The 17255-nt window shown below is 46.1% G+C and overlaps 1 protein-coding gene across 1 annotated transcript in view; it reads left to right on the plus strand.

Moving 5' to 3' along the window:
- The window catches only part of ALDH5A1 (aldehyde dehydrogenase 5 family member A1), an 86089-nt gene that overhangs the window by 28210 nt on the left and 40624 nt on the right, over positions 1-17255 (plus strand). Inside the window, exon 2 of the mRNA XM_078687941.1 lies at positions 9814-9897. Coding sequence (XP_078544067.1) covers positions 9814-9897 — 84 coding nt within the window. The remainder of the gene's footprint in view (positions 1-9813; positions 9898-17255) is intronic.

Raw genomic sequence — 17255 nt, forward strand, 5'->3', positions numbered from 1 at the left:
GAGTGTTCATTGAAAGGTATTCTATTGACAACAGTGGAAATAAACCATTGCATCAGCTGACTTTGCTCTGTGGAGCTTGTGGGTAGAAAAGATGAACTTGGGACGGAATGGGCGGGAGAGCAAAAGGAGCAAGTGAATTATGTTTACAGCATCCATCTTGGCCAAGATAGTGTTTTCACATTAATGTGGCATAACTGATTTATTATATGCACTTCTAGACATTATATTAAACTCCTTTTTACTGTTACCATAGTAACTCATAGTACGTACTAGAGCCAACACAAAAAAATGATTATCATACATTATTTATTGCGTAAAATATAAACCCAGAAAAGCTTCAGTCCCTACAGAGTTAAATAAAAATAAGGAAAATTGCTTTTTACGTTGTTATTGTTCCCCAGATGATAAACCAAGAAATCAAGGACCACCTTGTTGAATGCTCCTGAGATGTTGAGCACAATCTGTATAACCAAGTTAACTCCCTTTTTTATAATGAAATGATGGAGTACATCCTCTTCAGATGTTTGAGTTTTGTGCCTGCACATCTAGTAGAGGACCGGGGAGGTATACCTGGATAGCAATGTACAGTTGGTTCAGGGCTAGCAATAGCAGTCTGTTCAGCTTTGCGCATCTCGTATAGGGGCGCATTTGTGCCAGTGTACATCTAAATTGGGTACAAATTAGAACAGGAGACCTCAATGCTTGTCTGTGGCACAATAGCTTTTTTGCATTGGGGTTATCCAAAGGACAATACGCATCTTATGCAGAGACAACAAATATATGGGGTGATGCCTTGTATCATGCAGGGGTGTCTGTAAACCAATGAGCATATGATACAAGTTCCACAGCAGAAATGTTTCTGTGTCACTCTAAAACAGTGACTTCCATACAGCTATTGATTAGAGCTCTTCTAACGTAGAGACCACTGTATCAACACATGGGAAAGTGTGTTCCAGAAATATATGGCTCAATGTTCATATACAGTGAAGAGAGCCACATAAACCTCTAGATCAGTGCTGTGTCTTAGAACATGAAGTTGAAAATGTAGTCCAATGTTGATCTAAAGGGCCACAATAGAAACATACTAATTGATTTTCATTGATTATTCTATTGAATGCATCGGAAATAGATGACCATAAACTAAGATAATCCTATAACAGATGGCCCCAATGTCAGTCCAACACAAGATTAGCAAAATAAACCAGCTTATTTTATGTTGGCAGATGTAAAGAGGTAAATGAGGCAGGAGGGACTTGTGGACCAATGTCAACCTTCTAACTGCATGGAACGTCAAATGCATGTCCCTGCGCTCTCCTAGACTGCAAAATCTTGCAGTTTGATAATTAAGTAAAGAGAAAAACCATAGGACCAAAGCTATACAACTGACAAACATTTACTTTGGCTTGCATTTTACTCTGTGACTTCAATGTACGTCTAGTGATGTACCAGTGTTCCAAGTGCAATTTACGCGTCTTACAAAAATAGCTTACATCAGTAATTGGGTGCAATGCACCTTGACTACATGATAGCTTGTGCCCCAGTAATCCATCTAGTAAAAAAGGAAGGTATCTCTTTTCCATATCAGGACTTTTTTAAATGGAATAAATACACTTGAGCAGCACATGCTAACAAATCTCTTCAATTTATATCTGGTACATAGTTGCCAATCAGGCCCGTGTGCAGTAAGAAAGTACTGAATTTTGAGTGGCTCTGAGTGTGTCAAATCTATCAAAATTGGTCACACCCAGACACAACCCACATTTCACAAGATCTTGTTTGAAATACACAGGTCAGAGTTCTAATAAACATCTTAAGTGTTATAATTCTGTATGATTAATAGAACAAAAAAGGGAGGGACCTTAAAAGTTGTAAAATTCACTGCATTTCTTTTAGAATGCGTCAGGAAGTTTGCATACTGCTTGTTGAATATAAATGTTCACCCATGTAAATGTAGCATATTAGTAGCAGTAATACCGTTTCTAAGCGCTCCAATTTGAGCAGATACAAAAATTGAGACAAAGGGAGATGGCGTATAGGATCATACAGTTTCATCAATTGTGGGAGAAGAAACTACTGCTCAGAGGAACTGGTTCCTAAGGCAGTAAGTAAGCCACTAGATCACAGCTGTGGAATTGTAGAGTACACTTGCCCAGGAGCGGCTGGTGACATTTGAAAGTGGTGAGGCGTAAAATTCTTGTTGGTGTGTACCACGGCGAGCGAGCGTAACAAGCAAGCCCTAACAACCTAAGGTGGGCACAGGGGTTCTCCCTCTGAGAATTTTTTGAAAAAGAGCAGGCAAATAGTGCATTTTCAAGCAAATTTTAGAAAGCAAAGTTGTACTATGCGCCCTTCCTGCCAGTATGAATGACTATGCATTCTGGGCAAACATTGAAGTGAACACAAATCAAGTTCCCCTCAGACCATTTTCACCACTCCTTATTACATGACATTTTTCCAATTAAAATGTGCCTCAATCTGCTTTGTTCCACCAGTGGAAATTAATCTATTTATTTTCACATGTACTAATGCTGAGCTATCACTCAGCCACTGCTGCCTTCGTTCTTCAGCCCCTGCCGCCTAAACTCACAACCACACTTTCTCTCATTCCCACTTCCTTCCCATCACACTAAGCCCACTGCATTCTTTATTTATTATATTTTGACAAATGTATCTGTCATAATGGCTCCCTAAATCATCTGGACAAAGATCTTTAAACAAAATCTAGATAGTAGCATATGAGCATTTACTTCAGTCATATCACCGTAACAGGTTATATGTTGTATAACCATTGTTATAGCCTTATGTCGGAATTCCCAGTGGGGACAATTTTAATTTGAATCCAATAACACAATCTCAAAATAAATCCCATCTCTTTAATACCGGAGTGCAAAACTCAACCTGTGAAACTGACTTTATATTTTTTTCAAAATATCAGAGCTAAGTGGTACATTTCAGATGCAGATTTTAGCTGGTTTGAGCTGGAAACAGTTTTTTTGTTCTTGCAGTCCTCAAGTTGTACATCATACTTTGGATTATGGAACATTTGTGGAAAATCAATATTTACATAGAAAAACTGTGTCTGCAAAATCCGCTCACTGTCATAAATGCATCGTGACCACCTCTCTCTCTCTTTGCCCCATTCTACCCCAACTCTCTCTCTCTCACACACACACACACGTCAGACTTTCGTGGCTCCAGCAGTACACATCATTGATCTAATGCAGCGCTCAGTAAGATTATAAAACAGGGTTCCTAGCATGGCTCTAGAAATCCGCCCCAAGTCCGAACTCTGGGTTTCTGCAGCTTGTGTAAAGCTAGGAGTGGAACCAAGTCCCACCAATGCTGCCCTCAGCAGCAACCCAACAGTCCTGCTACCTAGCACTTCATCGCGCTATGCATAACATAAAATCATTTCCTCCTATAAGATACTTCAAGTCTGAATATGAACCATAACATTCCTGTTTGGAATATGGGTAAACACAGTACATGAAGTGATTTTGTAAATCCATTTCCCTCTGCAGCACTTGAATATTACAACGCGAGCGCTGGATAATAAACATGTAATGAAATATGAATATGATTACTGATAGCCACGTACACAGTGTTTAGAAAAAAAGCCTTTTTATCATATCTAAAGAAAAGATGAGCTCAGAAAATGAATCATATTTCAAACACTGTGGCGCATCTCAAGTAATGTCGTCTTGAAATTAAGCGTGATCTAGTATAATGCAGGCACACTGGCTTGGCACCATACTGCTTATTTTTGCATTGCTTGTTTATTCTGTTAACACTGAAAATTAAATCTCCAGTATAAACATGGCGAGTCTCTAGGGGGAAAGGAAATTCAGAAATAATGTACCGATGGGGACCCAGGCCCATGGAGAGCCTTGCTAATATATTTTAAACAAGCATTTACAATGCAATGGTCTCGGCGTTATTAAAGGTAGAGCTTTTGGCATTGCTCGTGACATTTTTTTTCATTTTTTAAAAAAAACAAATAAATGGTATTTTCATTTACAATGGCAATAGGCGAGCATTAGAGAGTAGTAGAGAGTATTCGCGGACACAGAGCCACACACACAGAGCCCCACCCACACACACACACACACACACACAGAGCCACCCACACACACACACACACAGAGCCACACACAACACCCCCACACACTCGCACAGAGCCACACACACACACGAGGAACAGGGGGGGCAGAAAAGCGAGCACAACGAGGAACAAGGGGGTGGGGTATAGAAAAGCGAGCACAATGAGGAACGGGGTGGGGGCCGAAAAGCATGCACAATGAGGCAACAGGGGGGAGGAGGGCAGAAAAGCGAGCACAACGAGGCAACGGGGGGTGGGGGGCAGAAAAGCGAGCACAACAAGGCAAAAGGGGTTGGGGGGCAGAAAAGCAAGCACAACGAGGAACAGGGGGTTGGGGGGGCAGAAAAGCAAGCACAACGAGGCAACTGAATTGTGCAAACTTATGAAAGGAAACACACAATAATCTTTTTAGAGAGTAATAAAAATTGTAGTCGTGTGTGTAGTGTGCATGATTCCCTCAAGTGCCTTGGTAAAAAGCCATTTTCACTCGTTTCATAACCATGCTTTACTGTCAAGCGTTCTTGTGGTTGAATCACACCATGTGTGTAGAAGCGCTACACAGGCTTCTGAGCGCTCGGGGCAGACAAGGGTATCACCACCCCGCCGGCCTGGGGAAAGACGTCATGCGGAGAGGAAGAGGCAGAGACCAAGTAGGAATTCCAGGAGAGCTTTGCTGGGTTTGCGGCCCTGCGGTCAATACGTCAGGAGTGTGTGCCTTACTACCAGGAAACGACGTCCCTACTGCGAGATGGACTGTGGCTTAACGGCTAGAGCGTCTGACTTTAAAGCTGGGGAACCAAGGTCGAGTATGGCAGGAGGAGGCTCAAAGATCCCGTGATCCTGGGCAAATCACTTAATCTCGTCCATCTGTATTTCAACCTGTGCTCATGTAAAGCGCCCTGATACCTTCGGGTCGAGTTCGCGCTATTTAAAATTGGAGGGAAAAAATGAAATGGCACCTCTGGGCATACCTATACATAAGCAAGGCCTGACTGAAGCTATAAGTATACCAAGCACTCCAGTCTTTGTAGGGGTGCAATCCAGATGTGGGTCGGGTGACGCATCTCACTCTTGGCCCCTAGAGGCTTCTCATAAGGCGGCCACTTATACACGTGCTTAACCGGATGTGATGCCCCAATTTCGGACAATTTTTCCGGGCCAGTCTGTTACCAATAAACATTTTACTTGGCAGTCTTCTGCCACATTACCGCTCTCATTCAGCCTCCTGGCTCCTCCTGGGTTACATTTCTACGAAGGCCGCCATGTAAAATCTGCCGGTTTCATGCGCAGCGTCGCCTCGGCCTCAACGCGCTAAAGCGAAGCATATGGGCGCCATACGGCTCTTGTCATGCGCGTCGTGGAGCGGCACAGTCGTGACAGGAGCATCATTCAGAGTCGTATGCGCCTGCGGTTCTGACACTCGCTAATGACCACGTTGGGGCGCGGATGGCGAGGGGGGCCGGGAGATGAAAGAAAACACAGCCCTCCCCCCCCCCCGAACCCGCGGACTGATAGATGGAGTGGCCGTTTGCCATCTTTCAAGCTGGCAGTCTCTGTTTTCTTCCTTGGCAGGCCTGCTCCTTTAAGAGGCCGAGCGCGTGCCCGCCACTGAGGCTGTCCAGGCTGCTCAATAAGTAATGTCCCCGGAGTGCTTCAGCCCCCCCCTCCCCCCGTCTCCCCGGGTCTGGTGCAGCGGCGGGGCTCGGTCTGCGGGAAGGGCACGGAGTGGCCGCCTCCTGAGCAGTTAAGTGTACTGCACTCTTCGTTGACATTGAGACAGGTGGGCACATGGCACCCACGGTCCCGGCTGAGGGCACCCAGGGCACCGGCTGAGGGCAGACCTCTTACACACACTCTGTTCTTTCCTTGCACTGTGGCCTGATCTAGAGATTGACGCTGTGTCGGGTGTTTTATTTCAGGGGCAGGAGTGGGAGATGGAGAAAGACATCTTTTGAACATGACTTGTATTCTCTTCCCAAACTCAGGTTAGCAGATGCGCTGTTGACCTTGTGCGATGACCGCCTCCTTCCGTGTTAATTTTTTGACAGATGTTTTCACAGATGTTCTAGGTTCGACCCCTGATTGAAAGCTAATCCCTGTTACGCTTGCTACGTCACTGGCCCGTTGCCGGTGCGGAGAGCCTCTTCGTCTAGACAGGTCATTGCGCTCAAACATCCTGTATGGAATCATTTGCCGACAGTGGTTCGACACAAACAAATTGTTTAGAAGAGTCAATGTTTTGAAAGTTTTCACACTCTTGCAGTTTAACCTTCTTCCGGGCCTGTGAAGTTCAGCCAGTCTCCAGCTTTCCCCTAGCTTGCTTACATCATACTTGACGTCATGGCTGCCACTACGCCGAGAGAAGCGCTGCACCGTCTGACCCTCGTGGGAAGGGCCGGTCCTGCGAGTGCCTAACATGCAGCACGCTAAGTGTCCCATAACTCCTTAGCCCAAGGCTGATATATGTCAGGAATCTGCCCCCACCACTGAAGGGCCACGCATTCCGTCGTTTTCACCTGTTGCGCTGATGGCTTCAAGGTGCTTTTGGCAAAACAGCAATCTGCAGGTTGCCAGCATGAATAAAGCCTTGTGTCACTTAATCGCGGCACAGCAGAGCAAGAGATGAGCGCTCCACACGAAACTCAGCCTCATTTACGCATTCGGGGTCGTGTTTGCTTTCTCTCCTCAGGTAAAACTCCAGCCAATGGGAAGAGGAGAGAAAGTAAATAGAAAGAAGCTTAAAAAAACACCCCCGAATCCGAAAAAGACGGGGCTCGAACCGAGTGATGCTCCTCTCCTCCAATGGCTGGCCTCCGTTTAGGAAGCCAGCCAATGGAGAAGAGGGGCGGGATTCAAGCCCCCTAATTAAAAAACAAAATCTTCGGACTCCGCTCACGTCTGACGCCGTACCTAATGAGTGCACCTACTCATCGTAATATGTAGTGTTCTGCACTATTTGGAAATCTGATTTACTACAGAATTACGAATACCAGTATATTTACAACAAAGAAAGTTATTTATTTTTTTAACAGCACCAGCCATAACATTTTGACGAGAAATGCCCATTGGTTTAACAAAACATTACATGGCGTCACAGGGCATGTTGTATACTAGGGCAAAAACGGGTGGACTTACTGTACCATTTGAAAACGTGTCCAACTAATCAAGTTGCATCTTTATTTGAAATGCCTCTATCATTGGTCGTGGTGGATAGTGTCCCCCGTCCCCTGTGACCTCCCAGCCCCCACTCGTCCCCACAACACAGTCCGGCACAATTTACCATTACCGTTCACTCTCCAGCTCGCTGTCGTAATAATGCAATGAAATAACAAACAGTATCGGCTCGGGGGAGGGGGGTTGCGGGGGGGGGAGATCGTGGGGGGTTGGGTGCGAGGGTATTATGAAAAGGAAAAAAAAACTTGCCTTGCTGCTCCCCTGGCTTGGCGCCTTCACCAACGGCCCTCTCGAGTGGACTGGCAGTATCTCTCAGCCAATCCTGGCGCTGCCAGCAGCACCAGGATTGGCTTGGGGCACAGATTTCTCTTCGCCCGCAGCATGCCCATTAGGAGACCGAGGGGCTCCTAATGGGCATGCGCAAAAAAGCTCAAACACAATTGCGCATGAGTGGGCACGGGTAAAAAATTCACCCTCCGTCCCCACTCATGCGCACTTGTTTTGTAGCCTGTTGCCCTGTGACAATCATATCAATCAACATGACGCCAGACCGCCCACCCCTTCAGACTCTGAAAGGGTGGGCGTTCTGATGTCATGCTGACTGACATGATTGTCAGTTCTCCCTCGGCCTCTTTCAACTTGAGTAACCTGCTCAGTTTACTCCAGTTCAAAGACTCCGAGGGAGCTGCGGGCTGGGGAGCTACGCCCCCACGCCCCAATGGACGCACCGCGCCTGTCCTGCACTTGCTATGGTGGACAATTTGCCTGCATAGCCGATTTACAGAGCGCTGCTAGAGGGCTCTGATCTCTCTTCATGTCAGTAACCTTGTATTCGGTTGAACAGCTTTGTGATTTTATAGAAAAACAATTGTTTGGAATACTATTACTGAGAAACCATTTCATCTAAACTGTTTAAGGGACATTTTATGAATGAATGTCACTTACCTTTTCGTAGAAACCAATTCATAGAAGATCTTTCTGGTTGAATTGGCTTTTGAATGCTTATTTATTGTTTGTAAATGCAATCATTGCAGGTTTTAATTTCAGAAACCTTTTTGTCGGAGATATTTATTTCAGTGCTTTACTTCAAGGGACATTATTTCATATTTATATCATCTACATTGTCTGACAATTACTTCAGATGCTTTTAATTCTCTGACCCATCACCACCGGTAAAAAAACATCCATCGCTGACCCCTTACAACCCCCAAACATCAATCCCTGACCCCTAAAACCCTCTCACCGCACCTAAACCGCACTCAGCCCTGAAGCCGAAAAGCCCTCTCTAGCCTAAAAGCCCTTGCTGCGCCACAAATCCCCCATCCCTGAACCCTAAAATCACTCACTGCTCCTAACCTGACCCATTCCTGAACTCTAAAACCCCTTTCTACCCCTAAACTCCACCCATCCCATACCCCAAAAAATATTTTTGCTTTTAGCCATTTCTTTCTTTAAGATTGATTAGGGTTCAGACGGCTTCCCTTGACCATAACGTTTTTTGCAAAAACCAAACAAGCATTGACAAAGCTAAAAGGTTTGCAGCCAACACCAGAGCTATTGGCTTTTACAATGCTTGTTGACATTGTTCCTTCCAACAGACATTCAAGGGCATTGCTCTATCCATAAATATCTGGTACCTGAGATTGTTTGGCCAATGGTGGACATCTGGGGAACCTTGAGTAATTCCATAAGGTTCTGCAGCCTGATCACGTTTAGGACAAACTTCTGACATCAGGGACCTCTAGAAATGACCTGTGCATTGCAGTCTGCTACAGAATAGGATTTATATTTTAAGCAAGGGACCTCTTGTAATGACTTATGGTACTTCATCGTCCTTGGGAAGAGTTGTTTCTGACAGCAGGGATCTCTAGTAATAACCTTTGTACGGCATCCTGATTACAGCAAGGACATCCGTTTATTCCAGGGAGCATTTGCATCAGGAAAGTGCCTAGTGCATCTTTTCAAACCTCTGAGGTCATGTAAATGGCAATATTTGGCTGAGCACGTTTCAGTGTTTTCCTTGTATATGGCAACAAATGTTTTTGGTAGGTGGGGTGTAAAAACAGCATTGTTGGTACTGAGCATGCCATATGAACCAGCATTAGCAAAGCCAATGAGTCTGGCTTGCGTTTTCAAGCCAGATGTGTTGGCTTTGGCAGTGTTGTTTAAAGGCTGCACTCTTTAAATGGCTTGACCGCAATTGTATATCCTCATACTTGATATAGTTGAGAGACTATTTAAAATGTAAACTTCACACATACCTTTTATGGTAAGATTATGAGAAAGTACCAGGCATGGCTTAGACAGAACGAGTCTGTGACCTGAACAGTGGCCCTAGGTGTCAATGATGTTAACCCTTGTGCTATTCAAGTAATGATTTGAGAGAAAAATCCTCAAATTCCCTGCATTTACTAGGGACATGCAATATGAAAATTGATGTATTCATTTTTACTCGGAGTCTGCCCTTTTACTTGAAGTGCTTTGTACTCATTTAAAGTTTGATAAGAATAATAGCTCACTTTTGTTTTGTGTGTTTGCAGGAGAGAAGTGACTTACTTCGCAAGTGGTTTGATCTCATGATACGAAACAAAGAGGATCTCGCTAAGATCATAACTGCAGAAAATGTAAGAATTATTTTGATTGCCTACTAGCATGCAAAAGACAACTCTGTGCTCCAGATATTTTCTCATGTTTCAAATAAATGTGTTAAGGTAGTCATGCCCTTGGATGATGTGTTTTGTTCCTGTGTTCCTTCTCCCAAGCTACAGGATGACCTCCTGGAACTGATTTCGTCCATTGAAGGTGTACTCAAACAAATCTTCCTGTTCCATTGGAGAGTGGCTCTTTAGGGGTCATGCCTGGGAAATGAGACTGTACACTTTTTTTTGTTGTTGTTTTAAAACTCAGATCTGTTTATTGAATTTTACCAAGGGGCACAGTAGTATTACACGCATTGTTGGCTATCAACAGAAGTGTGCATGGCAGTGTGTGACGTGGCTCAGTCCTGAACATATTTAAACATGTACTCATCATAAATGGGTAAGACCTTATGTATGTTATACCATTGGCTTGTTAAAGATATTAATATTTATGTTTCCCCAACAAGAAACATAAATATTAATATCTTTAACAAGCTAATGGTAAAGAGAGGGAGACCCATGAACCTCGAAAGAAGAATAAAATGAGGCTCTCTGGTAGTACTCGGAGGGGAAGAGAACTAGGTGAGCCCACTCAAGAAGTGAGGTTGGGGCGAGACGTGGACATACTCTAATGTGAAGGCTAGGCCAATACAGTGAAAGTTTCCTGAGACGCTGAGCTCCAATGTTAGTCAAAAAGCTTTAAGGCACGTAGACTAGGTGGGAAGAAGCCTAGGAATTCCAGCCTAGTCACCTAATCAGTGAGAGGGCGCCAAGTTGTATGGAACTTTTTTTTTCCTGAGTGTTGGTGCATTGGCTCGATATGCTAGAGTCTGTTGAACCACAGCGATATTACGAAGGGGCCTCTTTCAGCACCCTCTTCTGAGGAACTCCGATGAGCACTCACCTTGTGGTTACATCCAAAAAATGGGTTCCCTGAAACCTGGATACTCCATCTTACGTGTCCAAGCACTGCTTTACAAGTACCTCTTGCACTCAGTTGGAAGTAAGGGGCCCGGACATGAGTCCATAAACATTTTACCAGGGAAAGCCACTAAGCAGTCTCCCCGCTTTGTGAGGCATGTAATGAGGTTTGTAACCCATGGCTAGATCAGCTACTGCCATGGTTACTAGTCTCATAGACAGGTCAAGTAGTACTTCAGACTGCGCATTACGTTTTCAGCCAAAAATACAAGCATTATACTTATGTAGACAAACCTTTAGCGGCCCACTCCACAGTCGTAGTTCTCACCTCCCACTATAGTTTATTTGTTCAAACTGGGGGGGCGTGGCTAAGCGCCCGTGACGGATGGCAGCAGCGGGGTGAGGCTCCGTCTCCATCGGAGGATTTCGGCGGTTCCAGCCCCTCTTCACCGCAATGCTTACTCACATATGGCAGCGGACCCCTTCTGGCGCCTGTTCCACCGCACGCTGAGCACGGGCTCCGTTTTTCTTCGGTCGCGGCTCCACCAATGCCGCGGCCGCCATTTTGATGCTTCAGCCGGCGCCTGCCGAGGAGCGCGCCTGACACGTCGTTACCAGCAATACAGTGCGCAGCCCATGGCGACATCCCATAATTACAGGAAATGATGGCGCTTCCTAACTACATGGCCAGGTGACTCTCTTTTTTTTCGAAATTATCTTTTTTTTCACTTTTATTCGAACTTCAACATTTTCCTCAGCTTTGGTGGCCATTTTGCATATTTCATTGCTTAATTCATTTGCCACTTATGCTATTTATCACATATTGATCGGACTGCGGCAACTTCTTCTCATTTGCTCCTCACTTGGGTTGGACTTCACCCCAGTTCCTCCTGTCATTGCCTCTGCTGGGTTTTCCTCCTTCTTGCGCAGTGTATTGGCTCTACCCATTACTGGAGATTTCTTTTACTGTCGCTTTCATGGCGGAGGGTCCAGGCAAAACTCCTAAACGCAACTTGGTTAAAAACTCAAAGCTATTCACTGCGTTGGCTCAATTAGAAGCCACTGCAGGTACCTCCAGTTGCGACCCCTCTCTCAACATGGACGCCCTCCCCCAGCCTGGAGCGAAAACCACTCCTAAGCGGGTGAAACACAATCCCCCATCGCCCCCAAAATCACCGACTGCTATTTCCATGGAACTCCTTCTTGAGGAAATACGAGCATTGCGTCCATTTATGGAGGAGACTAACTCAAAGCTGCAAGTTCTAACTGACAATTGGTCGTTAATGGATTCCAGAGTCTCTCACGTGGAAAAGGCTGTATCTTCTCTCCAGGAAGCCGCTATCAAATCAGTACATATGGATGGGAGACTTTCCACTCTCCAGAAGCAGGTGGAAGACCTTGAAAACAGGAATAGGCGCTATAACCTGCGTCTTTACGGCCTGAAGGAAGGTTGCGAGGGGAATGACGCCATTGCCTTCTTCAAATCCTTCTTGCCCAAGCTCCTCCATCTTCCTGAAGGTACTTCTCTTAACATTCAGCGCGCACACAGGCTTGGTAGAGCACCTTCCAATGCTTCTCCCGCGACAAAACCAAGAGGCGTAATCATGTACTTTCTTGAGTATACTGATCTGCTGAAGGTGCTTTTTGCGGCTAAAGCAATACCTCACTTGAAATGGTCGGACTCCACCTTGTTTATTGCTCAAGATTACGCCAAAGCTACTGCATCTCGTCGCAAAGAATTTCTCGACATGAGACCAGAACTGCGGTCCATTGGCGCCAAGTATGGACTCTTTCATCCCTGTTTATTCAAAGTTACTTATAATAACAAGACTATGACTTTTGAAGATCCTCTTCGACTACGCAGCTTCCTTAATTCCTGCGGTCCGGCTAATATGGAATTTTCTGGCCCTTCTTCTTCTTCCTTCCCGCCATGACTTTGTTGCTAACATTTCCGGTCTTCTTTGCTGTTTATGATATTTTGTTGTTTCTCTAACGTGATGATATTTCTTCCACAGGTTCCCCAGTTACTATATGGCTCTGTTGATCTCAGTTTGTGTTGGTCTATTCTTGTTTTCCGACTGTTTATTTGTTCAAACTGCCCTCTCCCTGACATTGCTAGCTGAACCCATCCTATACTTAGTGGCAACAACACTCTCGAGCACCATCCAACCCTTTCTGCCTCCAAATCATCAGACCGTTAACCCTCATTCATGGTAAGTATCCTGTCTGACGTCACTGAAATATATCCAGGCTACATACCCCCATTGCTTCAAATGGTTGTTGTCCTAGCCTTACTCGACAAACCCGCTGCCGATCCAGCCAGCTCTGCAAACAATTGTTCTATCTGTGAACCACATTTCTCCTTGAAAATCCTGAAATGCTTTTTTCAATGTAATATCGCAGTTCTTATTTCCCATAACCCAACAAAGGTGTTCCGAGTTAGCTTTAGAGCTCTACACTTCACTTAAAGAGTGCTCTGTCACATGTGACGCTTCTTCCCATCTACATAAAAAAAAATGCAAAAAAATCTTTCAGGCTAAACAACTTGGGTATGTTCAATTACATTTCTGGTTCTAGTTTGTGGGCCTTTACTTGGCAGGTACATACAATTGGGGCTCCCTGCAGTCAACACTGGCGCCCCCACCAAACCTTCCTAGGCCATGGGGAGGATGATGGAATCGCCTAGGTAGGGTTCACTGTGTACACAAACAAGAGACTCGCAGGTACATACATCAGGGTCTTTACATTGTAAATGGGTTTTTTAGTGTTCTACTCTGCAGGCCTTCGAATCGCAGGACAGCACGCTTTTTTTTTTAATTGTTAAGAATAAAAAATATAGATGTGTGCATATGTTTATATTATATTTGTGTATATCAAATCAAATATACTTTATTCGGCTTTTGAAAAACAAAACCATAAAAGTTCATGATAAATACAATTTACAATCTATGTAAAAACATTTTAAATGAGTAAAGTACAGTAAGGAAGGGTCCCTGACATAAAAAGTTATTTTCCACTACAAGGTTATGGGAGTATCAAAGGAGTTCGTGGTTTACACACAGGAGTTCATGGTTAGCCTTTGTTATATGTCCAGATATTCAAAGGGGAGAGCCCGGGATTATGGGGTAAAAGTCATGTAGGTCCCATATTGATATTGGGCCGTCTCTTACTCGAGGCGGGCAGGTTTTCAAATAAGGTACTATGTTTCGGTCCCTAAATCTAACGAGTACCAGGTCCCCCACAACGTCTTTGGGAAGAGAGCCCAGCCAACCAACCCTTCTAACACTCCTTATTACTCCATATAGATTAGGAGGCAATGGTCTGTTTTTTGACAGCCAGAATTTAGTTTTATTGACTAAATCATATTGTCTCTCAATTTTTCCCGGTGGGAGAGAAGGTACACCCGCAAGAATGCACACGTATGGGGCCGCTTCCGGAGGTAAATGAATAGAATTAATTTTGTTTTGACCTACTCTCGGTGGGGTCAGCTGTGGGAGGGAAACTTTAGTGAGGAATTTAGGTGTTTGTTGCCCTGAAGCAGTAGAACCAGTGGGTTTTATTTGATGCCTTATCTAGCACAGATGGTATTGAGCCTAGATGTGTAGGAGAAGTCTTAGGGCGATTGGGTGTAGCACTGTGTTTGCCAACCAGCGGATTTAAGAAAATGGCTTTCTCTATCTCGGAAAGCCGTTCCCCTAACAAGTTCATTTTTTCTAGTAAGGGTGCTATCATGGAACTAAGCAGTTGTTCGATGATGGGTATAATTTGCAGTTGGGAAGGGGGTGCTATGACTTCTGGAAACTCCACAGACGGAGGAATCATTGGGGAGTTTGCAGTGGATGGAGACAGTTTTTGAATTTTAGGATTATTTCCCCCTTTAATGACATCGATATTTTTCCTTATTGTGGATGGGATCTGAGGGGACTCATTGCTTTGTGTATTTGGACTGCGGGCTTTATTAACAAATATTGGTGAGTCTAGAAATGTAGCCTTATGTGAAAGTAAACTCGCATTTTTGGGCAAAAGGGGAGTTTCTAATGAGGCGTATGTGGTTTTGCAAATGAGGTTCAGCTAATCTAACAGGGAGCACGTTTGCCCACTGCTGTCTACGTAGGTAAAATAGTCCACCTTGGTTGTCATGATGGTATAGGTATGTAGGACCTTGATATGTGTAAAAGTCCACTAATAAGAACACAGAATACTTACAGGGGGTCTTTACCTATTTTATAGTATGTCAAGAATGTGGCAACCAAGGGGGGTGGCCCGTCCCGTCCTTTTCCGGCCTTTGAGGGCCGTAGAGGGCCCGCCCTTTGCCCGGGCTTCGCCCCGGGCTATGTCCCGCGCGCGTCCCGCGTCGCGGGATTGGGAGCTAGATTTAAAACACTCCAGGCAGGGGGGCGGGAATGCCGAGGGAAGAGGCAGCAGCTGGTGAGCACAGAGACTGCCGGCCCCCGCAGTCCCCCGGCGCGTGCAGCAGTCCCTCCCCTGAGGCAGCCCCACCCGGATCCACAAGCGCCAGCAAAGCGCACAGGTCCCACGCCGTCCCCCCAGGCCAGCAACCCTCCGTGAGCGGCACCCGCGAAGCGGGGGCCGCGACAGGCAAATGAATATCCAGACAGGGGGGCGGGAGCGCCGAGGGAAGAGGCAGCAGCTGGTGAGCACAGAGACTGCTGGTCCTCGCAGTCCCTCGGCGTGTGCAGCAGTCTTTCCCCTGAGGTAGCCCCACTCGGATTTACAAGCGCTAGCAAAGCGCACAGGTCCCACGTCGTCCCTTCAGGCCAGCAACCCTCTGTGAGCGGCACCCGCGAAGCGGGGGCCGCGATAGGTAAATGAATATCCAGACAGGGGGGCGGGAGCGCCGAGGGAAGAGGCAGCAGCTGGTGAGCACAGAGACTACTGGTCCTCGCAGTCCCTCGGCGTGTGCAGCAGTCTTTCCCCTGAGGTAGCCCCACTCGGATTTACAAGCGCTAGCAAAGCGCACTGGTCCCACGTCGTCCCTTCAGGCCAGCAACCCTCTGTGAGCGGCTCCCGCGAAGCGGGGGCCGCGATAGGTAAATGAATATCCAGACAGGGGGGCGGGAGCGCCGAGGGAAGAGGCAGCAGCTGGTGAGCACAGAGACTGCTGGTCCTCGCAGTCCCTCGGCGTGTGCAGCAGTCTTTCCCCCGAGGTAGCCCCACTCGGATTTACAAGCGCTAGCAAAGCGCACAGGTCCCACGTCGTCCCTTCAGGCCAGCAACCCTCTGTGAGCGGCACATTTGTGTATATGTTTGGATAGGTTTATATATGCATTTATGTGTATGATATCATTAATTAATATTTACACGTTTAAGGAGGAAAGAATACATTTTAACGTTAATATTTATTTATAATTAAAGAAATTTAGTACATGTTAAATATATTAATGAAATACAGCTACAGGTCGAACAGCCAGGTCTTTAGATGTCTCCTGAAGGTCAGTAGATCCTGGGTCTGACGCAGGTGGATGGGAAGGGTGTTCCATGTCTTGGAGGCGAGGTGGGAGAATGATCTGCCGCCGGTGGTCGTTCGGCAGATGCTTGGGACGGTGGCGAGTGTGAGGCCGGCGGAACGGACCCAGAGGTTCGGGGTGTAGAAGGATAGTCGTTTGTTGAGGTATGCTGGTCCTGTGTTGTGGGGCACTTTGTGAGCGTGGGTGAGGAGCTTGAAGGTGATTCTCTTGTTGACCGGGAGCCAGTGCAGATAGCTCAGGTGGGTGGTGATGTGGCTGTGGTGAGGGAGTCCAAGGTTGAGGCGTGCGGAGGCGTTTTGTATGCGTTGGAGTCTCTTCTGGAGTGTTGTCGTGGTTCCTGCGTAGAGGGCGTTGCCGTAGTCTAGCCTGCTGCTGACTAGTGTACACTACTGTAGGGCAATGGTTGGAGGACTGGTTGTAGCAAGTTTAAAGACTCTCCACTGCTCGGCGAAAACTATTTTAACTGGTTATAATGGTTATAATGCAGAAAACCTTCAGTTCTGGAGCCAGAGGTGTTCAGTCCACAACAGCAACCACAGATGGAAGTTCAGTTTTTCTTTTGTTCAACATGTCTAGGGGTAACTCCAGGACAAGGGCAGGTAACAAGTGGGCCCATGTAATTGGGGCTCCCTGCAGTCCACACTGGAGCCCCCACCAAACCTGCCTAGGCCATGGGGAGGATGATGGAATCGCCTAGGCAGGGTTCACTGTGTACACGAACAAGAGACTGGTCTTCACCTATCGCCTTGCAGCGCCGCTCTCCCTTTTCACTCGTGATGCAGTTCTTGCTTCTGTTGCTAGGGGCACTCTGCTTCTCAGAGCAGTTCCACCACCAGGCAGCTAAGACTATGCTTCTCCACTGGACAGACTTCTCTTGCAGGGAAACTTTCAGCACCCCCTCCCAACAGGCAAGGCAGACTCCTTTTAAATGCA

Source organism: Lissotriton helveticus, chromosome 4_1 (genome assembly GCF_964261635.1).
Source record: "Lissotriton helveticus chromosome 4_1, aLisHel1.1, whole genome shotgun sequence".
In the NCBI taxonomy this organism is placed as follows: Eukaryota; Metazoa; Chordata; class Amphibia; order Caudata; family Salamandridae; genus Lissotriton; species Lissotriton helveticus.